The 23,423-nt window shown below is 38.4% G+C and overlaps 1 protein-coding gene across 2 annotated transcripts; it reads left to right on the plus strand.

The window, feature by feature from the left end:
* Positions 1 to 3,405: 3,405 nt before the first annotated feature.
* lrfn5a (leucine rich repeat and fibronectin type III domain containing 5a) lies at positions 3,406 to 18,039 on the plus strand. Of its 2 annotated transcripts, XM_078562739.1 has the most exons (4): positions 3,406 to 4,799; positions 4,995 to 5,051; positions 13,388 to 14,798; positions 15,533 to 18,039. In XM_078562739.1, the coding sequence occupies exons 3-4, from the start codon at positions 13,408 to 13,410 to the stop codon at positions 16,464 to 16,466; spliced, it is 2,325 nt and encodes a 774-aa protein (XP_078418865.1). In that variant the 5' UTR covers positions 3,406 to 4,799; positions 4,995 to 5,051; positions 13,388 to 13,407; the 3' UTR covers positions 16,467 to 18,039. The 2 variants fall into 2 exon arrangements, with proteins under 2 accessions (XP_078418865.1, XP_078418864.1); XM_078562738.1 differs by lacking the exon at positions 4,995 to 5,051 and having other exon boundaries at positions 3,407 to 4,799.
* The last annotated feature ends 5,384 nt before the right edge of the window (positions 18,040 to 23,423 follow it).

Below are 23,423 nucleotides of genomic sequence, written 5' to 3' on the forward strand. Positions count from 1 at the left end.
AAACATATAGGAGCTTGACAGGGTGGATACTGGGAGGTTGTTTCCCCTTGTGGGGCTGTCTAGAACTAGGGGACACAGTTTAAAAATTAGGGGTCTCCCATTCAAGACAGAGATAAGGACATTTTTTTTCTCAGAGGGTCATTCGTCTGTGGAATTCTCTTCCCCAGAGAGCAGTGGAGCAGTGTGATTGAATATATTCAAGGCTGAGTTAGTTTTTTGATCAAGGAAGTCAAGGGTCTTGGGAGGCAGACAGGAAAGTGGAGTTAAGGCCACAATCAGATCAGCCATGATCTTATCGAATGACAGAGCAAGCTTGGGGGGCTGAATGTCCTACTCTTGCTCCTAATTCTTGTGTTCTTGTGTTGTTTTCTTGTGAGAGCAGTACTTTTCTCATACACAATTCCTCAACAAGATTCTTATATGATCTGCTGTGCCTATATATCCTATCGGATGGGATGGGTGGAGTAATGTCTTGTGGGTTGTATCCTCCTTAATGTTGCCTGACTCACCTTTGCTCCAACTTGCTATGCTGCACCTCCCTCCACATGATAATAGAGTACATCGGCGTGCCCTATATGCTACTGGGAACCGTCGCTGTGGAAGTTGTAACTGGAGTGTGAACCTGTCAGAAGCGTGAGAAGTAGGTCCATGTCTGTTCAACATATCAAAAAACAACTCCAGAAAAGTCATGCCCAGATGCAGAAGTTACTAATAGAACTCTTCAGGCTCAGAAACTCTTCGCTTCTACCTGCCTGAGCAGCTTCACCTGCAGCTTAACTTACCCGGAGTGCCTTGCAAGTTTAAAAACTCAGAGCTTTGGTGTCATTGGTCCTCATTAACATATTTTGAAGTATTTTTAAGTTTCAGCAGGGGTATCAGTCAAGGGCCAAAGAGCACAATTTTATGCTTGAAAATGTGCGTAAATGGCTTCTTTCCAATTGTCATGCCACAAAAATAGTCTTTTTCTATTTATATGAAATGGTGTGGAAGTTAAACATAATTGGGTTCATGTTTAGATCTATTCTTAGGCTACACCCATAATGGAGCATTAATTGACATTTCAATTTGTCTGCTTTCAATGAGTTTTACTAGCCATGAAATGCTCACCTCTGCAGCAACAGGCTGACTACTCTGTCTCTGGGGGTTGATGTACTCCTTTTCTACAAAACATGGATCTTCTGTCAGCTGTTTGCTATTAAATTATATATAATAGCATTGAAATGTACAGTTCACACTACTTGCCTCTGAGGTAAATGGGGCATTTTAGGAAGGGCTGCAGTAGAGGTCCTATGAAGGAGAAAATATATGTTACAATGGAAAACTTCTAAAAGAAAACAGTAGATAATTCAATAGTTAGGCAGCAAGAGTGGCAAGAGAATCAGACATAAACTTTCAGAACTGATGAAAGGCAATCAACCTCAAACGTTCTTTCTTCACAGATGCTTCCTGACCACTCTGAGTGTTTCCAGCATTTTGTGTTTTTATTTCAGATTTCTAGCATCTGCGGTATTTTGCTTTTGTAGCAGTAGCAAATTGCTTGCTGGAAGAATGTGAAAATTTATTCATTAATTTAAAAATCTTTCTGCAGGAGTAGTTTAATGCATTTCCAAAATACTGTCCACTACCAGTATTTGCTAATGTGTTTCTTTAAAGTGTAAGAAGTAATGAGAAGTGACAGAAATAAATAAAGGTTGCAATATTCAGAGACCAAATGCATCTCTCAAATGAACAAGTATTCATTGAGCAGAAAAAACAATGTAAATTATACTCAATTTCTTTAGGTGCAGTAGAAGTGCAACTGCTTAATTGTCAACACTGTAGTGGCTACAAATAACATAATATTTACTGATATCAGCAGTTAAATGGCTTCTTGTTCTTTTTATTTAAAACCCATGTAATAATTTACCTCAATCACCAATGTATCTGAAAATTACATTGAATTATTGGTTAAAGACAAAATGTCATGGTTTTCATGCAATATCAAACTCCCAAAGTGTTTAATGTGATACAACAGCTCCCCCTTCTTACCAGTTAAAGAATGCAGTTTTCAGCATCTTATTGCGCACAAAGGCTGTTTTGAAAAAAGCCCCTGATGAGTTTCGGGCTGCTGAACCTGAGAGTATTTATTTTATTTTCCATGTTTTATCCTTTGTTCCCAACACCTACTATGTTTCAGAAATATAAATATATAACCATTCCAGGAAGAATAACATTTCAGTTTTATACAAAAATATATATTTTTTCGCAAATTAACATTAATGAAAACGAAAACACTCAAGAAACTAGAACTATATGATTTTGGCAATGATCATTTGAATACTTAGTTTTGTATTAAAAAATCATTCTGGTTATATTATTGCACTTGTTAATAAGATATCTATTTGACAATTGTTCTACCTTATGCAAAAACCAGATCTATTCATGCATGTATTGACTGTTATCAACAAAAATAAAAAAAAAGGTACCTGGAATTGTGTAATTTTAATCAGAACGTAGACTTCTTTCTGTTCTGCAAATCCAGGCCAACAATGTAATTGCTACAAAGGCACAGTGCAGAAAATAAATGAAATATTTTAAAGTAATTAATTCAGTTATATATGCATACATGATGTTAACATCTAATGCATGCCGAATCTTAGCATTAACATGAATTTATACGTAAGTGTTTTGTTACATTGTAATATAATAGCCAGTTCTTCTAAAGAGATAATAGCAATTTACAGACCCATTAGATTAAACATTTATACGGTAGTGCATATCAGTAAGCTATTTTTAAAAACAAAGTAAATGAAGAAGCAAGGGGGCTTCTTGCAGAATCAGCAAAGAACTGAAAACATGTTTCCATGCATGTTAATACAGTTGAAGCACACAGCAAATAGCTCAGCTCCTAAGATATTTCATGCCATTCAGATACCAAGCATGATTTTATTTACATAAAAAGTTAGTCAGGTTGTAACTGTAAAACCAGTTTCTTACATTGAAACAGTCCCATACTAATAAAACCTGAGGCACAGTGCAGAGTAAATTAACTGAGAAAGTGAAAAGCATATGGTCCATAAAAATATACCAATACAAAATAATTAAATCCAAGGCTAACATTTCAGCAGCATTTTTCAAGTATTAAAACAATACTGAGCCAAAATTAGAATGACCTAATGTCTTATGTCCATTTCTGTTAAGAGACAAATTAGCCTTTCAGGTAATCCTAATTAATCTCCAAATGACAGAGACAAGGGATTTAAAAATTAGGCCACGTTTGGAATTATTGCTTTCTCGATCAGAAAGCATGTGATACTGCAGGACCCAGGAAAAGAATAGCCTGTTATATTAATATAGATCCTTTTCAGGAAGCTGCCAGCCCTAGACTTCGAGGCCGACTCCTCCTTGTTGCTCTCTGTTGGAGTTGTAGGATGTTCAAGTGGCTTCACAAAGAGTGTTAAGGATGTGGAAAGCAACCTATGATCTCTTCTATCTTCTTTCAGAATGTTATTCCTTTTAATCATGTCTGGATCCAAAATATTTTCAATAGAAAAATAGGAGTGTTTATTCAGCCTAACCCTCAAATGTGTTTAGACTGTCAAACTGTTGGAGGAAATAGAAACACTCAAGCCAGAACAGGGATGTTCCAAAGCCCCGCTTCCTCAGTTAATTAAAGGAGGCGCCTTTTTTTCCCGCAAGGGGCCGTGTTCCTCTGTCACTCATGCAGCCAGAAATCTTTCAGGGTCTCTCTGCACAATTCCTTTCATCTCAGAAGGGAGATTTGGCAATTTGCATTCGTGACCTTTTATTGTAGGACATTCCCCAGTGTGACTTGTTCTTACCGTCTCTTTTCCGCACAGCAATATCCTATATATTTTTTTGTCCACAGAACCTAAAAAGAAACTAAGCTTGAAAGCATTTCTTAACAAGTTTCCCTGAGTGACCGTCAGCAGACAGAAGCAGCCTGAGCGATTCCTCCTCTATTCCCTCCGCCTCCTGACCATTGATACAAGGTTTTTGCTCTCTGCTCAAGAAGGAACCCACCCTTGCAGCGGACTTGATGGGATGCCACCATCAGTAGTGCAAACCCTTGCCTCTACCTCTTTGAGAGCGCATGGAGCGCAAGCCAAGGCTTGTATTTGTTATTGTTTACACCCAGTTAGAATGACACTGATTTAGCACGAAGTTGTTGGCCAGCGGTCCTTCTTACAAAGCGAAAGTGGCCGAGACCTTTCTGAAGTCCATCCGTACGTGAGACGGGGGCAGATAATGAGACACTCGATCACTCTGAGGATTAACTCAGCGTGGAGGCTGCGCTGGGGGAAGTGCTAGGTGCAACGGTGCAATTCTGCCTGCTGAGATTTGATCTGACTTTCCCATCTCAGCCACTTGATCGCTCTCACTGCAGAGACGTTTGCTCAGCTAATAGAGCAGCTTGCTTGATGCAGAGAAAAGCTGCTCTCGGTTCCTACTGTATATAGCAGGATAGCCACATCGGCGCTGAATGGACGGTGGAAACATATCTCCGCTGTTCGCGGCGCCCTGGAAAATGTGTACCTTGAAGTTTAACTGTGAGGATATATGTAAATCTCTGAAGTGAAGGTGTTTTCTACATACAGATGGCATTTTGCTCTTGTCTTTTGATTTGGTTGCTTTAAGAAATGGCCCTTTTGGAGCACATCGCCATAGAGAACAGTACACTGTGTAGATTCGAGAGATTTTAATAGTGACTTGAGGAAATGGGAAAGCGATGATGAGTGAGAAGACACACTTACCCTGATCCTTAGCTAACTGGGCAGGGCTGATGTTCGACCTTAAAGGTAACTGTTCGATTTTGGCATTTTTGTCATATCTGTTTTCACTTATGATATGTTTTCGGTTTAACCTTCAGTGCAATCTGTAACATATTCGGGGTTTATTTAGCAGCGAATCGCGCTGAGTTTTTTTTTTAATAAAATTATTTTCGCTGTGGTGAGCAGTGTTCAGTGTCTAATGGCCATCGTGTACTGTTCAAGGTGTTCATGCTGCATCGCAAGGGAAGATCCACCGGCAGGTTTTTTAACTTGAGACAGGTACGTTGCAAGGTCAGTGCAGCCTTTCGGATGCTAGCTCGAGTGTATGGAGAGTGTTTTCCAAGCGCATCTGCTGCTTAAAATTGTTACTGTAGGACTACACTCAGCAGGCTGAAATCGAATGGATTAATTCCGCAGGCTGTTTAGGGAAATTTAATTGAAACGCGACGCTCGACAGATCAGCTTTTACTGGCCCTTTGCACTGAAGAATTTGGAAACATGCTTCTGTAAAATAAAGCAGAGATGCACCGCTGCTTGTCTCGACCTCCCCACCCCCCGCGTTATAAAACAGTCCATGTAAATCGACCGAATTCATAAAGAATACTTACTTTTGTCCCCTCTTCCACACCTCCCCCCCCTCCCGCCCCCACCAGCTTGGTATCAGCAAGTGGCCTGTTTAGAGACTGATGGTAATCAGTGATATTAAGCTAAGAAACTATGCCACAGGGGGAAAAAAGCTTATTTTCAAAGCTGCAAAAAACTAAGTCTGCAGTGCCATTACATTACAGTACCCGAAGGTAAGAGCGCTGTAAACACCTCTCTAGTGCAACCAGGTAAAAAAAAACAGCTGTCGTTTACCGTACTGCAATTCTGCTGAGGTCCGATGTTATTTGGGGCATGCGTCTGCTGGTTACATACAAAGAGAGCCCGAATAACATCCGTGTGTGCAGCCTTAGGTTCCAGTGACGATAGTAAAACAGAGACAAGGGAGAGACATTTCAGTTTAAAATATGGTTGAAGTTTCCTTTAATGAAAAACCACCATGTTTACGACTACCCTTTTCTCTTCTACGTACAGGAAGGGTTTTAAGCAAGAGTTTTCCGATAATGATGTCTCCCACTGTCACACAAGTCCCCTGTGAATTAATAATTATCCTCATATCAACAAAAATAGTAAATCCTCATAGAAAGGAATATTAAATGTCCACCTTATGTCAAGGAACATTGCTATTCAGTTTGCTAACCAAATCCATTTCTGATTTACGTTTTTGTCCTGACATTACCTAATTGCTGATTGCTTAGAACAGTGGGGCAATAGCCAAGATGCTGGTGGCTTTTCAGACAAGTTATTGTGTGTTAATTTACCTCTTATTCTGTGCCCCAGTTTATGATCTTTACTAATATGGTCCAGCAATGCTTACAGAGGTTAACAAGATCAATTGCTCTAGACTTGCCTCATAAATATTAAATATCATATTGTAACAACTGAATTATTCAAAGCCCTAATGCTCATTTGGCACTGTTGACCAATATTGTGTAATCATTTTTTAAAAAAGAAAATAGTTCTTTTCTAGCAAAAGATCTGTGGTGACAAGGTAACATTTTTCAGCCAACAAAACAGTCTAAAAATGGCTCACATTCACGTTTAAATTTGAACAGCTGGTTATGGATCCATTTGCCTTTTGTGTCAATACTTAGTTGCTGCATTTCAACATATTGTATCACTGACATTACCAATTCATAGCAAAACTGCAGCTTGGACTTTGCTGCCTGGTGGTGCTAGAATTCAGGTTATGCCTCTTCAGTATTAGAAAAAGACAGTGACATCCTTGTCAGCTGAATAACTCAGGAAGCTTGAATGAGACAAGATTATTACTGCCAGAAACTTCAAAGGTGACAGTTTATCTTATGTGTTGGACATCAGTGCTCAGATTGACAATACTTTAGTGGCTTACTTGTGTTAATTAATCCAAAAGGGACAAACAGCAGTATTGCTTGAAAGTGCAACAAAACTAATCTTGATATTATTCAACCCAAAGTGTCAGATTACTTCGAAATGGCCACAGATTAATTTAGTTAATGAATATGCATCCGTCTGAACTATCCTGTGCCCTCTTAAGGTGTGATCTTTTGAATATTATTAGGCCTTGTTGTATGTTCTTTACAAGGACAATGCAAAAGGAATCATTGTGGCATTTCTGTGACTGATGCTATTTAAAGACAAGCTCTGCCATTAAGTAAAATGATGTGTGCTGACGGCCTGGCCTAGATTACTACATTTCCAGCATAAGTGCTAAATGAATGGAATATATCAACTGCATCCATCTACTTACTGCAGCATCAAACATTATTGAAGAGAAAAAATTAAATCTCATCAAAAATTTTAACTTAAGCGTGTAATATTTACAAACCTTACTCTTCAGTGTCACAAATATGTTCTGCCACTTCACAAACAGCTAATACAAACAACTGCTTATCAAAAATTGTGCAGCCTGCATTCAAAAATGGAGAGGCAGTGCTACAATGAATCTGTGTTCTCCTGGTTTCAGCATTACTAAGCTGATTTCTGTAAAGTTACTATAGCGTGAATGATTTTAAGACAATAGGGTCAGTGCACCGGAAAACAATTGTACTGACCTTCTGATGTCTGCATGCCATTCCAACAATTTTTCCCAGTCCGTTTGAGATCCATTCTTCCTCCTCAGCACAATATCATGGTACGATGCTACAAATCAGTATCAATCCAGAACTTGAAGGAACTTGATCTTAATTAAAATGTTGAATGAGAAACAAACCTGCTTAGCAGTTATGGTTGGGGTGGGCTTTTGTATGCAGCTGTGCAGTCAGTTGGCAACTGAATACAGGTCACTGGAATTTAGGAAGGCAGGCGCAGTGTTATCGTAGTGTCTTAGTGATATAAATATCCTGTTACTATGAAAGTCTCAAATGCCCAACATTATCAATAGCTGCGAATGCTCAGTGCCCAGATTCCTAAAGAGACATTGACCGTAGCTGAAAGCTAATTCACATTCATTCGTTTTTGTTCCTTTGACAGTTACTATTTCTTTGAAAATTTTAACTTCTTTCTGCATTGTAGCCTCACTTATTTGTTTTCAAAGTATTTATTGCATTGCAAATCCACTTTTCCCTTTATTTCACCTTCCTTCCTACTTCTCTTTCTCTCAGGTCTTGTTTTCTATTTCCATGGTCTCATTGTTTATGTTTTGCAACAGTTTCTCTCCATTCGGATTTTACATTTTTCTAATTGTTTATTTTGCTCCTCTTCATTCTAGATCTTATTGTGTAAATAGTTCTCTTTATGCTCGTTTAAATGTTCTTCCTTTACCTTTTCTCATTACTGTCACTCAGTCAGTCGATTCCCCTTTTGTCCTGAAGCTGATTCAGTGACAATTCCTTAAATAATCTCCAGAAGGTTCCAAATGCTTGGGAAATGTTAATCCTGCTTGGAAGTTTTCTGTATTACATTTTTTGACACTTTCCAATGTCCTAATACTTCTAAATGTGGATATATTTAAATGACCCAAGGCAATTCTAAAATACATGTAAAGTATCTGGTGTGAGATGATTTTTTTACCATCAAATGGAAAATATATAGTTCTCACTGAACAACCGACCGTTTTGGTTGGTTATAGCCTCAATTTCAATTCAACAAATGAGAAAAGACAAGCCGAATTGAAACCTGATTTAATATCCCACAATCCATGGCCCACATCATATTATAGCATAGTGCCACACATGAGATAATTGTCAATGCAATCCGCATATGTGATCTACCTAAAAGCCATTTCTAAGGGGCAGAGGGGAGACAATGAGCAAGATCTAGTATGCTGGTGGTATATGGCATCTAATAATAAAGTATTTGAAATAGCCATGAAACTTTAACAAGGTGAGCTAGATTCGAACAATGATGCAAAACTCTATTGCTACCACCATAGTGGAACTTTGATTTGGTTTAGTGGATCTTTCATCTTGTAAAGTTACCTTGCTAAACAATGTAACTCTTTAAATTGTACAAACATTCAGATGTCAGTGAATTTTAATTAGCCATTGTTGTTTTATATTTTTTCTGTCTTTGAGCTTTTAAAAATAGAACATAATGAAATTATGTGCACTTGCACCCATCCAAGATGAAACTTCAGGCAACTATGAGAATTTGGATCCATTTAAATTAAGGTCAGCAAAAATGTTGATCTCTAGTTACAGGTACTAACTTTTATAGAAATGCAATTAGATCGATCAAAGAAAAAATAAGCAGAAAGAATATTTATTTTAAAAAGGCACCCACGATCTTAGAAAAATGGAGCACTGCTAAGCTTTGACCAGCAAAACTGCCAATTGGCCATGTACATAGGCAGAAGAGAGAAGAACTCATAAAATATCTCACTACATGCCTGTCACCTCTAGGTTAGAAAACTCTGAATCTACATGATCCAAATTGGACATCCTGCTTGATTTCAGATTGATCCACAGTCAGGAAGCAATGTTATCAAGAGGGTTTTCTAGGAGTGAAAGCCTAAGAACCCTGAATTAGACCATTTCTGATTTTTTTCATGGATGCCTGAATTTGACTATGCTTGGGTAATTCAGGTTGGGAAATAACTGCCCATTTAAATGCTGTGAATGTCCATTTTCATATTTACAAGTGGAAAGAGTAAAATGCTCAAGATTTCAGATAAACATATGCTTATCATGTTGTTCATATGTTTAGCATATTAGTTTGAGAATCTCCAAATAGAAATGAACTGGAAGGAAGCTTTCACATAGTGGTAGCATATTTGATGGAGTGATTCCATATCTTCTTACCTGAACCAATGTTTCTCAGGAAATTTAATTTATCATAACTATCTACCATTTTGCCATTACCTCACCATAGAAAATCTCTACCTTTGTAAGATATAGTGACTAGGAACTCTGACAAATAATTGTAGTTTACTCAACAATTATATGGGTGACACTTAATTTAGAAAATATGGATTTGCAGCCCTAATGTTTGTGGCAAATCAGCAATAGATGATATTATCGTAGTTGCACAAAACATATCTGTGATTAATGCTTAGAATCATATCTGAGTTGTAATTCATACCACAGCAGCAAGCCGATGGCATCACCAGTCAGTCACTGGTGCATAGTTAGATAATCATGAATTTAATTGATCAAAACCTGAATCTGATTGATCTTCAGTATAATTTAGTAATTGTCTTTTACATTATAATAACCTGCTTTTAAAGGTCTCAGCTTTATTTAAACAACAACAAATATGCAACAGTGCAATAGGACAGACAGTTTAGAGATTAAGACTGCAGTTAAATTCACAAGAATTATTTGGAACAGGATTGAGACTTTCTGTCAATTGTTTTCCTCAGTTTTATCCTTCTGCAAGTTCATTAATTTCATTCATTATATTTCAAAAATAATATTGAAAATCATATTTTGTTTTCTTTTTGATGCACTGTGTGATCTGTCACATCCCAGCAGGTTCTGAAAGAGTATTGTAAATTTAAATCCTTATTGCTGGTGGATACAACTGTGCTAGTAGATTGTTTAAATATAACAGGTTATGAAAAATGTTAACACTGCAGCATTAATAAACTTACGTTCCAACCCTGTTGAACTGCCTCTGATATTGCTACTGAGCAGTCATGCAGTGGAATTTCGACTGCACTGTTGCTGCTTCAAAAATTTTTGAAATAATCACATTACTAGTTGGAATGCTAGAAAAGGTGTTTGAACATAATGAACATTAATGCTGTTAGCTGTATTGTGTCTGTGTCTTACCTACACTTCTGTAATTTAGAATGACTGTCATTACAATTCCTCTGCAGCTATGAATGAAACTATTTGTTAAACTGGAGACTTTTAATTACACTATTTGAAGTTCTTAATGACATATTAAGGCCTCGTATTACATTAACTCCAGCCATACATTTTCCATTTAACCTCAGAGCGATAATTAGAAATTAACCACCAAATCAGTGACAGTTCCTTTCTGAAATGCTGAATTCTGTGAAATGGAGGACACAGATAAAAATTAGGTGCAGTCTTTTGCAAAATTGTTTTGAGATAGCTAAATATAAACATTCAGTTTTATGGTAGACGCGAAATATATAGCATGCACACATTTTTCCTTTAAAATAATCAGCAGAAATCTTTGTGAACTTGATGTTACCATTTTTCATTTGCTACATCATTTGCAAATTAATCATCTTGCATTTAGCATGTTCTTACCTGTCAGTAAACTTTCTTTCTTGGGTCAAGTTTTTCAGTCATACTCATGTTAACAATTTACATTGAACTGCCAATTTATCACTTATAATGGAAATTCTTATAAGAGGCATAATGAAAAACATTTTATCTAAACATCATTTTACATTATGTTTGTTGAAGAACTAAATGAATTATTAAAGATAATTTTAAAGAAAAAATGTCTGCCTTTTTCTCAGTAACTTAATTGTTTAATGTCCAAGATTTAGCTTTAAAGAAAATTAAACAAAATGCACACAAACACGGGATTAATTATTCATTGAATTATTGTTTGCACCTTTCAATAGTTTAATTAAGATTTCAAAAGCCTTACTCAAAAAATTGAATTTCAACTGGATAGTTCTTTCCTCAAACAGTTGGACGGGCATTTTATCCATACCTGTCGATTCTGAGCATGTGTAGGTTGCAGAATTTCCCAGAATACATTATTGGGTGAAACAGAAGGACTTTTCAAATTACCTTCTAAGGGGTTAATCAATTTCTTTGCTCCTAAGATTTTAAAATGACTGAAAATTGATTTCTCAAACATTTATTTTGAGCAGGTTTCATTCAGATATTAACAGCTTTTCAGTTATGAAATGCTCGACTAGACTGTGATTTAATATAGCTGTGATTACAAACAGCTATGGTTCCTTTTTATTCCATTTTATTTCTCGCCAAAGATTATTTACAGGAAATGTATTTTCGTTTCCTCAGTCAAAAAATCTTTTTTCTTCGGAATCATTTTAGAGCTTAAGTGATTTCTAAAAATTAAAAACTGGGAAGCTGCATAAACAATACATGTTTGAATATTTCATGAGATCATTTATGTTTCTTTATGGAAATTTATGTTTGTTTAAGGTTGTATGAATCAGCAAACTGACCAGTGAGCTAGATGCTTTGCGGCAGAACACAAAAACAGGAGCTGCTTGAAAATGGAGGGAGCAGTTGGATGAGATGTCTGATGGTGGAAGAGAAGTTGCTGATGAATCAAGAGTGGAGGCGAGGCTACAGTGATGGGGAAGGGAGGGGAAATTGGGGCCTCATGTCCTAAAAGAGGCAAAGGATAGCTTAGATGCCATCTTCTGGACCCTTTACTAGTCTCCTAGACCTTGCCCCCAGTACTATTCAACCCCAACAACCCTCAGTTCTACCTGCTTGCTGCCCTAAAAGCACTTAAGATTGCTTCCTCGCTTAAGTTGAATCCAAAACTTCCCTCCCTTCTCAGATCCTGGAACCCTTCAAAATTCCCAAGACTTAATTTCCAGTGCTCATTGATTCTAAGACTACTCTCGAAGTGTCTTTATCCTGGAATTTTGTCCTCTGATATGTTCAGATGTCTCTTCCAGTGATTCCAGAAGCCAGTGCTTGCTGAAGTGTTCCCAATATCCCCTCTACAGTGCATACCCGGACCCTTTCTCAGGCCCCAGCTCTCACGACTGAATGTTGATAAATCAGGCATCCTGATAATAATCTTGTTCTCACAAAACTTCCAACTCACTATGAGCAATGCAATGGGAGATTTGCTAGTGTATTTAGCATTTTGTTTACCATTCAGATTCCTATCATTATCACATTTTTACACCGCATTTTAGAAAAAGGAATTATAACAAGGAACAAATTATTTTTCAGTGGTGTACATTACATTTCCAATGTACTATTAGATTTTATAAGAAACTTAAATTGTGTTACCTTCATAGAACCCAAATTTGTCTTTAAGGGCTCTCAGTTGCCATTTCAGACAGTGTGGTTAATAGTTGAATAGATGTCTCTGTTGTATGGAATCTGAATGTGTAGATCTAATCAATATTGCATTAAATTATTAACAATGAGCTATAATTTTAAAAAGTTTTTCAACATTATCACCCGCATTTTAAGGCACTTATTTAACCAAATTCCCTTTACATCTTACAACTGCGGTACTAATTGACTACAAGGTGGTGTGGATAATCTACAATAAAGTTCCTGTTAAAAGTTGATACTGACCCCACAATTAGAGGGTTTACCGAAGTCAGCTAGGGTGCTTTGCTTTCTAATTTTCCCTAGTGAGTAAATAGGTTTTATTAGCATTTCTCAGCCAAGTTTGGGGACCCACCATATAGAGTATTCCAAGAGCAAACTTATCTCTGGTTGTTCCATCATGCAATGGATTGGCACATCAGCATACTGCATCATCATGCTGCTCAATATTTTAAAGGAATATCAATGCTTTTGCATTGAGAATTATTCAGAACAATCCTTTTAATAGTCTTTGGTTTTGAAAATGCTTTAGAACAAGTGAACTGAAGTGTTCATGATGAATGAATGATTATTGTTTCTTCCATTTATTGTCTAAACATTCTGTTTCTGTTCCAGGCTAGTTAACCTGATTTACAATGGAAAAACTGCTTTTTTATCTGCTGTTAATTGGTATGACAGTGAAGGCCCAGGTCTGTCCCAAGCGTTGTATCTGTCAGAATCTGTCTCCAAACCTTGCAACTCTTTGTGCCAAAAAAGGACTTCTCTTTGTCCCATCAAACATTGACAGAAGGACAGTGGAGTTACGTTTAGGAGATAATTTCATTACAATCATTAAAAGAAAAGACTTTGCTAACATGACCAGTCTGGTTGATCTTACATTGTCAAGGAATACAATAAATTATGTTGCACCACAAGCATTTGCAGACCTGCGCAACCTGCGGGCCTTACATTTGAACAGCAACAGGCTAACCCAGATCACAAATGACATATTTAGTGGACTTTCAAACCTTCACCATTTAGTAGTCAATAACAATCAACTAATTGACATTTCCTCCGAAGCTTTTAATGATATTTTATTGTCTCTTGAAGAGTTGGATGTATCCTATAATAATTTAAAATCTATCCCCTGGGAAGCAGTTCAGAAGATGGTCAACTTGCATACATTCAGCATGGACCATAACATGATTGAACAAATTGACGAGGGGACCTTCTCCCATCTTCACAAGTTGACTCGATTGGATATGACATCCAATAAATTGCGGAAGCTGCCACCTGACCCTTTATTTACTAGAGTTCAGATACTAGCCAATTCAGGACTCTTGAACCCACCAAGTTTTACATTAAGTTTTGGAGGTAACCCCTTGCATTGCAACTGTGAGTTACTCTGGCTGCGCCGTCTTTCAAGAGATGATGACCTGGAGACCTGTGCCTCACCTCCACATCTAACAGGCCGATACTTTTGGTCAATTCCAGAAGAAGAATTTATCTGTGATCAACCTCTGATTACTCGCTATACACATGAGCTCAGAGTTTTGGAAGGTCAACGTGCAACACTGAAGTGCAAAGCCATTGGGGACCCAGACCCTTCCATCCACTGGACCTCACCTGAAGGCAAGCTCATTTCAAATTCATCGCGGACAGCTTTATATAATAATGGAACCTTAGACATCCTCATAACTACTGTCAAAGATACAGGCACTTTCACCTGCATTGCTTCAAATGCTGCTGGAGATACCACTGCAGTGGTGGAACTTCATATAATCAAACTCCCGCATTTAGTCAACAGTACAAACCACATTCATGAGCCTGATCCTGGCTCTTCAGACATTTCTACATCTACTAAGTCTGGTTCAAACACCAGTAATAGTGTTAGTGACACTAAGACCAAACCAGAAAAGAGGGTGGCAGTTGCTGAAACATCATCGTCATCTGCACTTATTAAATTTAATTTGCAACATAATATCCCTGGTATTCGTATGTTCCAGATTCAGTATAATGGTTCTTATGATGACTCCCTTGTTTACAGGTAAGCTCTTTCAGCTGTTTCTGCACTCTAGTTTAGTACTTAATCAGTTGGTCCTGTATTGATTTTGTTAATGCAGTGTTTTATTATGGTACATTAGCAAAGGTGAAACCACTGTCACATTACAGCTTCATGTGAACTTTGTAAGGATATGGTCAGTTATTAATGCAATGCTTTCCTTTGCATGGTAATAAACAAGCAAGTGTAAAGCTCTTATAATACCATACTGATCCTTAATCCTGTGCTATAATCTTACTTTATTCTGTGCATGCTGGCACATCACAGTTCACGTCTGTCTGCAAAAGGTTGACTCTTGTGTGATGACACTTAACAAAAAGCTGCAAAAAACACTTCAGTTTAAGACATACAAAATCATTCAGACAATGACTTCCTCAGTAATTGATTCATTTGCTTTGTAGTTCAATTTCATGTATATTTAAAGATTGTTTTTTTTTTGTCCTCAGAGCAGATTTTAAAAATTCCCTTTCAACTTCAAATGAGAGCATGGCTTTTAAAAAAAAATCTGGTAATGTGATTTGTAAGTCTGTCAATGAGTTTTTTTTAGGTTTTTACAATGTAAAATATGGTACAGCTATGCCCACAGCTAAGTGTGGTTATTTGGCCCCAAGACACCTCAAATCTATTCGATTATAGTAACAAAAATAGAGCTGTTTTTGCTAATTAAGAGAATGAAGTGTTTAAAGATCCACTAATTAAGTCCATGTATTGTCTCTCAGAATGATTCCTTCCACAAGCAAAAGTTTCCTTGTTACTAACCTGGCTGCAGGAACACAATATGACTTATGTGTCTTAGCAATCTACGATGACGGTATCACCTCTCTCACAGCTACCAGGGTTGTTGGCTGCATACAGTTTACCACACACCAGGATTATGTTCGCTGCCATTTTATGCCATCTCAGTTCCTGGGAGGAACCATGATAATTATAATCGGTGGAATTATTGTGGCCTCTGTCTTGGTCTTCATTATCATACTAATGATTAGATACAAGGTGTGCAACAATAATGACCCACACAAGATGACTAAGGTCAGCAATGTCTATTCTCAGACAAATGGAGCTCATTTACAAATGTGTAGTGGAATATTAGCCCACTCAAATTCTAAAGTAATCATGGGGCATGAAGACAACACACAGTATCATAAAGATCCCAAACCACAACCATCAGATTCCACCGTGAGCCAGGACTGTGCTACCACTACCTCCATCGTGCCACCTGACTGGACTACAGGTGTTACTGCATCTCAAAAGCTGAAAAGAAAGGCTGGGCCAAAGTCAAGTGTCGAAAAACCAATGGAAGCTTTCACCAATGTCGAGTTATCCAAAAAGAAAAGGGAAAATACTGCAATTATACAGAAGCCCTCTTGTGCTCCAATTTCTCTGAAAGAGACTCCCACTTTTAGACGAGCACAATCAAAGTCCATTAAATATCTTACTCTGCCAACAGAAACGAGCAGAGCTAAGAGGAGATACTCACTCAATGGAGATTTATCAGAGTATCATTGCTATACTCATTCACAAAAGATTAGCAGCCTGTGGTCAAAAAGGAGCATGTCAATGAATGGGATGTTATTACAGTTAGAAAACTCTGATGCTGATAGCGGGAAAGCTACTTTTTCAAGTTCTGAGTGGATAATGGAAAGCACTGTGTGACATTTTAACTATGTTAGTGAAGAAACACTGCCTTGTAACAGTTTGGGAATTCTATGCTTGTCTTTCTGTTTGATGGCATTTCCAGCAAGGTGGTAATGGAACTGGCTCATGCACGCAATTCTTCGATAGAAATCAACAGGCAGCACCGAAAGACATGAAGGTAAAGCACGATTTAGCACCAATGCCTTATCCTGCTTTAGGATTGGCTTTCTGGTTCTGGAGTATGGGGATAATTAAGTGAAATTGTTTCACAGAAGCCTTTGACCAAGGAAATATGGTTTCCTGCATCTTAAAAGAAAAAAAAGCCTATTTATGGACTACTTAATAAATTGATATTTTTTAAAAATTGAGCTGTAATTTTCTTTTCAGTGACAATGGTAAATGCCTTTTGTTTTCAGGCAAATGCTGTACAGATAAAACAACTTTGTGTTGTTATGTTGTGTACAATAAAGAATTAAATAAGTATACTCGGCCAGTGTTAGTACAATGAATAGCTGTTATATGTGCAATTAGGCAGGGCCTGAAAATTGTGGTTGCCCAGCCAAGACTGGTAGAGGTACTCCATACTGCCAGCTAAGTAATCTAAAATGATTGAACTTCCATAATAAGGGTGCCAGTCCTGTATCAGAAAAAGTAATGGTTGTGGTAATGTAATCTTCGCATTTAAATCAAGTATTCATAGTCTGACTACCACTCAAAGGAGCCATTAAATGAAAATATTGCCACTCAAAGGAGCTGCATTAAGGCCTGCTACTGAAGTGCGTTCAACTGGTTCAAATGATATTTTTGTGAAATTATCCTAACACAAGAATACATAAGGAAAATGGTATACACTAGGATGTGCAAAGAATCTGAAAAACTGATTTATTTAATCTAATACCAGGCCAAGCATTAAAATGGAAAGACATTATATAAAAGCACATTCCTATAGTGTGATGTTTGAAGAACCCAACTGCTAAAATCATTATTTACCTGGTAGAAATTAACAAATAGACAGCATTTCAGATTAATTGGCTGGTGTGGTCTGAGCTAAAACCCAGCCAAACTCAGTCACAGTTTTGAGCCATTTAACTACTGGGATAAATTCAATAGTGTTATTGGAAATTCTGTGCCAAGATTTTTCTCAAGCGTGGGACTGTATTTCTTGTCAAAGAATGCGATTATCCATTTTTCAAGAAATCCAAAATCTGAAGCAAGCTGATAAAATCCTGGCTGTGCCCCAGATCACACCTAACCAAGCCAGTTAGTGAAGGTTTGACCTTGTGTTGTGCTCACTCCTATTATCTGGTAAACATTTTTAGACTCCTTTTAACATATGCAATTTGTAAAAACAGTGAAGCACACATTGCATCATGGCTTGACCTAACCTGATGGAAATACTTAAGACACTCAGTCCATCCAAGGACTTTACAAGGAGTGTTTTCTGAAACCTAGCAGCAGAGTAACAATGAATCTGGTTTTATTTTATCAGGAAGGTTTACCCAGACCTGTCAAATCCACTCATTTCAATAAAAAAAAGTATAACCTGTTTCTATGTGTTTCGCTCTTTGAAAATAAAGTTTAGATATTTAAATGGGTTTGTAATCTGTCTGAATTTTTGTGTTTGTAAGCTCTTCTGAACAGAGAGACTAAGCTGTGCAGTGAAATCCTTCTTATAGAACTCTTGTGTATTGAAAACTAGCTATATCTGATGATCCTGCCAGCCCGGCAAATGAATTAATGATTCAAACTTGATGCCTCAGGAGACCAACTGTCTATAAAGGCCGCCTGGAGACTGCCTCAAAGGTAGTTTTAGAAAATGCTTTCATTGTGCTTATCAGTATTCGTGTATATTTTATTTTTCCTTGGAGTAGTTAATGTAGTTTGAAGTATAGATGTTTCCTACCCAATGACAAAAAAAAGATTTTCTGTACATTTTGAATGTGGTTCATTCTAAGGTAAAATCTCACAAGTGTGCCATCATTGACTCATTCATTGCATTCAAGGAATGTCCTTATTATATTTTATTCCGAAAATGAAGTCCATGCAGGTTTGAAGGAAGAAACTTCCACTATCCTAACTTTTGACATTTTTTTCCAGAACAGTTCACTTACTGTAGCGTTCATTTCTATTTGTTGTCAAATTCGGATGACAATCTGAATATTAACAAGAAAATCAGAATTTTTGTTTTCCTTTCCTCTTGTATTGTTCCTAAGTAGTTATAGGTTCCTAGCTGAAAAAATTATTCTGTAAACTGATTGAAAATCAGTCTGAAAATACGGAACTTTCCCTTTCACATGCACCTGGCTCAGGTTAAACATTTATTGTTCACTAATGCATCCAAGCATCTCAGTGTGCTGTATTGTAAACGTTTTCTCAAAACTGAAGATAAATTCCTGTCTTAACATTTGAAAGCTCACAATTTTTGATTTTGTATTTTCAATCTTTTTTAAATAAGAAATGAGCTAACAAAACAAATAGCAAATGCCATGTTAGCTAGATGAGGTAGAATGTTTAGCGTAGTAAATTGCCAAAGAAATAGGCAACACCTGCAGTACAATGAATTGATTAACATGTTATTTTGTTCATACATGTGCTGTGTGTGATAGAAGTGGGGAACTTGGTCTGCAAAGCGCTTAAGCTAATACACAGTTCTCCCATTGGTATTGTTAGATGATTAGAGCCTTATATTTGGCATTGGTTAATCTTGCTTACATCAAGCACCCCCAGTGTAGGTATACTGGTGCTAAATGCAGATGATATTTCGGTCCTAATGACATTCCTTAACCCACAGAAAGTCTTTCCATATCTTATTGCATCAATGTGATGTATTTTTCCATATCAGCTATACTTGTCTTTGAGTCAGGCTGCCTCCTTCATGCCAATTTGTGGGTAGTTTTGCATTGTGATTGCATGCCAGTTCAGAGCTGGAACAAAATCGGCCTGATCTTATGTACAATTTTTACAGCCAGAGAGAATAGGTGTTCATTCCAGGAGTCTGGACTGGATTGGAACCAAGATGAAAGATGAAAGGATAGAATGCAAATGCACTGTACCACTGAGTGTGCTACTAAGAATTGCAAGTCAATTGTTTGGCAAGGAGAATAACTGTGGACTATTTGGCCCAAATTAGGACTGGAAGAACAAATTATTTAGGTAGATTTATAATTTTTTTAATGCTTCCCCTGAAATCCATGTTTTAACCAGCCCAAATGTAATAAAATGGCTTTGATAGAATTGAGGTTTTTGAGTGATATGCTGATCTATTTTACCTCAGCTCAGGTTGCATTATAGATAAGTTCTCAGTAACAAGGATTCCATTATTTAGCATTAGTTGAGCAATCTAGAACCATAGATTGATAGAATGGTTACAGCACAGAAGGAAGTCATTTGGCCCATCTTGTCTGTGCTGGCCCTCTGAAGGAGCAATTCACCTAGTGCCGCTTCCCTACCTTTTCCCCGTAGCCCTGCATTATTTTCCTTTTCAGATAATGATACAATTCTCTTTTGAAAGCCTCAATTGACCCTGCCTCCTCCGCATGCTCAGGCTGTGCATTCCAGATCCAAACCACTTGCTGCATGAAAAACTTTTCCCTCATGTTGCCATTACTTTTTTTTGGCAATTATCTTAAATCTGTACCCTCTGGTTCTTGATCCTTCGACCAATGGGAACAGTTTCTCCCTATCTACTCAGCCCAGACTTATGATTTTGAATACGTCTATCAAATCTCCCTTCAACCTCAACTTTTCCAAGGAGAACAGTCCCAATTTCTTCAATCTTTCTACATTACGGAAATTGTTCATCCCTGGAACCATTCTCATGAACCTTTGCTGCACCCTCGCTAATGCTTTCACATGCTTCCTAAAGTATGGTGTCTTTTGAAACATCACACAAACTTGCAGCTGAATGTTGGAAAGGACATAGGTATCATTTTCAGAACATATCAAAATAGTTTAAGTGAGCTCCATGTTGCATCTGAACTTTTTTGTAATGCACCACATTGTGTTGGTTAATCTTTTCACTGGATCACAAGTTTAATTTTCCAGACTCTCATCTTTATACGCAGAAACAATTGCAGGGTCGATATGCAGTGTTTCACTTTGAATCTTTTTACATTTGTAGCTTTGATAAAAAGGATATGACTGAAACTTCAAGGCCTAAATTTGTTATGGCCAAATGGGAGGCAAAGTGGTTGGCAAGGTCTGATTTTACACTTGCTCATGGACTTGGGTGCCACGCTAAATTGGTCCCTAGTCCTGCTTAGCATAAAATAAATGGGTTGTCAGTGTTACTCATACTCTTCATTGGCAGTTCACTAAACGAGGGTTAAATATTACTGGCATCGGTTAAAAGCAGCCTTGACCTCTAACAGGTGAAGTATAATCAGCTTCATTCTGAACAATAGATACAACAGATACTGGAAGGATTTCCTGCTTGTCAGATGCTGATTTGGCTTTGTTGATGCAGGAGGCCAGCAGGAGGATGGAATTCATCCTTCTACGTGGCAGCAAGGAGGTATTCTGGCCAACTTCTCAGCAAAAGCAGGCAGAAGGGGCAGAGCAGGTCAGCAGCAGAGACGTTGCTCCAAAGTCCAAGCAACAATACAGAAATAAATTTAATGATCTCATAATGGCTACTGAAGTATGACCCATAACTCATATCTCTCATTACTATTTAACCCTGCATTACCTGTGGTCTCAGCATTCATAAAACTTACCTTCCTGGCTCCCCACCACTCTCCTCCAATCACTGAAGCACTTTTCACTCCACCTCATTCTGCTGTTACAGACACACCCTGTACCTCTCTACCACTTCTCACTTGTTTCACTTCACATTCGTGCTCTCTTTTATATACCAGAAATATTGTTCAATCCTGATATTAACAACCTTAAAAGGTTTCAACAAGCTAACACTAAAGACTCACTTCATTATTGCAAGAGAAGCTGGCACACAATAATAGAGGGTAGGAGGCCACAAGAGGACCACCATCCACACATCCTGTTTCTGGTAGAAATCATTATGGGCAGGATGTGTCAGGAGTGTGGCCTCTGGAGGCTGGAGAAAATGAGTCACAAGATTTTTGACTAACTTACCCTTCCCCGCACCCTTCCCTGAAATTTAACCCTCAGGCTATGCATGACAAAGCGTTGATGCTTCCAGAGCCTATCTATCCACTTACCCTTGCTATTAACCACTAACCGCTGTCCATCTATTCCTTTGCAGAGTCTGAAACAGTAATCCACACAGTGGGAATGGAGAAAGAGGAGGGCAGCCCTCCAGAAGATGTAGTGTCACTCAACCTTACCCAAGCAAGCACCAGCTCAAAGTTTGGCACCGCAAGTAGTTCAGAGGCTAGAGTAGAGCGATGTGTACTGAGAGATTCACTAAAAACAAGTATGCAGGATCAAGGATAGGACACACATCAGCAGAGTTCATCCTCACTTCCTAGGCCTGCTGCAAAGGATAGAGGTGGTTACCGAGAGAATCCAGCATAAAGAGGAGAAATGGCGGTTATATGCATGAGCATTTAAAGCCTATTGGCCTACCTGAGGCATGGTGGACTTCAACTCCACCTCCACACAGCATCCTGACCATATAGTCAACTATGGAGTGAGTCATGAGCTCTATGAAAACTGCAATGGACCTCAGAATGAGAGAGCCTTGTTGGCAGAGCCTGTTTTTAGACAGAGTAATGGGAGTGTTGAGGCACAGCCTGTGAGAAATATATTGGTTCCATGGGAGAAGCACATGCTCTACTCTCACAGAAGCACATCAAGCCTTCTCCCCTGCCAGACTCTCATCTTTACCCTTGTTGGTGCCTGTCAGCTAATTGAACCTGACTACTCTGGCTGTCATCAAGCTAGCAGCAGGAAGGGAGGAAGCACATGAAGTAATGTGGGAGGGGGAGTGAGGGGGTGGCTTTGTGGGGAGCATGCAATCTGGAAAGGGGGCTAATGATGGAGGGCTACCCCACTCCATTTCCTGAGCAGGGTTACCTGCAGGGCTTCCCCCCCATCTCTGAACTCCTCCCAGTGACCTCAAAATAAGAAGCTGGGATGAGAACTGCAACTTAAGTGTCCATTAATTGGGCCCTAGGCCTTGCTCGCTGCCTGTAAAATTGTGGAAAGGTCAAGAGCGGGCAGGAAGGTGGCAGGAAAGCCAGTGGGGAATTACATGGGACAGCTGCCTGCAAAGCCGCAGGTGGGGGTCCATTAAATTCTGCTCTTGGTCTCTCTCAGCAGCCTCAGCTTTCTGATTCCCTTCTTCCTTTTCCTCATCTTCTTGTAACTCCAAAACTTGCGGATTCTGAAGGTAAAGGCGTGTAACATGCAGTGTGCAATGAATAATAGTGACAGTAACTCCAGGCTATTAAAGCATGCCTCCTGTTCGGTTGGAATCCTTGCTTGAGAAGCCCAGTGGTCTGCTGGATGAGAGCTCTGGTTTTGCTTTGGCTCTCTTTCTATGCTGCATGTCTATGCCCAGGTTCCTAAGAGGAATCACGAGCCAGGTATTCAGGGGGTAGATCTCAACCTCAAGCAGTCAGCCTCTAACCTGATGGCCTAGCTGGAAGTGAGAGTGTGAGAACGGGTTCAGGATGAAGACGACCATCAGGAAATTGAGCAGACTTGTATGATTTTTTTCTGCCTTTGATCACAGGTAAATTGCACATTTAGAAAATGGAATCCCTTTCTGTTGGCCTCCTCCACCCTGTCCTCCTTGTCCCTCTTCTAGTCGCTTGTGCAACCCTCCACTGGCTACCTTGCTGCTACTGCCCATCCTCCTCATGTTCTAACTCGATTGAAGCAGAAACCCATGTTCCAACAACGTTCCTTTGAAAGAACACAGACAATCATCACCGAGTTCAGCTTAGAAAAAGGAGCCAAAAATAAAGACAATAATCAATAAAACATTCTCCGGCAGCTTATCGAATCCGAACAGTCCTTGGGCAAGGAAGGTAGGTGGGGTTTAGACTGAGT

This window comes from Cetorhinus maximus, chromosome 18, assembly GCF_964194155.1.
Source record: "Cetorhinus maximus chromosome 18, sCetMax3.hap1.1, whole genome shotgun sequence".
Taxonomy (NCBI): Eukaryota; Metazoa; Chordata; class Chondrichthyes; order Lamniformes; family Cetorhinidae; genus Cetorhinus; species Cetorhinus maximus.

Excerpts from the sequence above, each read along its gene's own strand:
- lrfn5a (XM_078562739.1), top strand. The coding sequence starts at position 13,408 with ATGGAAAAACTGCTTTTTTATCTGCTGTTAATTGGTATGACAGTGAAG. Across the intron at positions 14,799-15,532 it reads GATGACTCCCTTGTTTACAG|AATGATTCCTTCCACAAGCA; the intron begins GTAAGCTCTTTC and ends ATTGTCTCTCAG.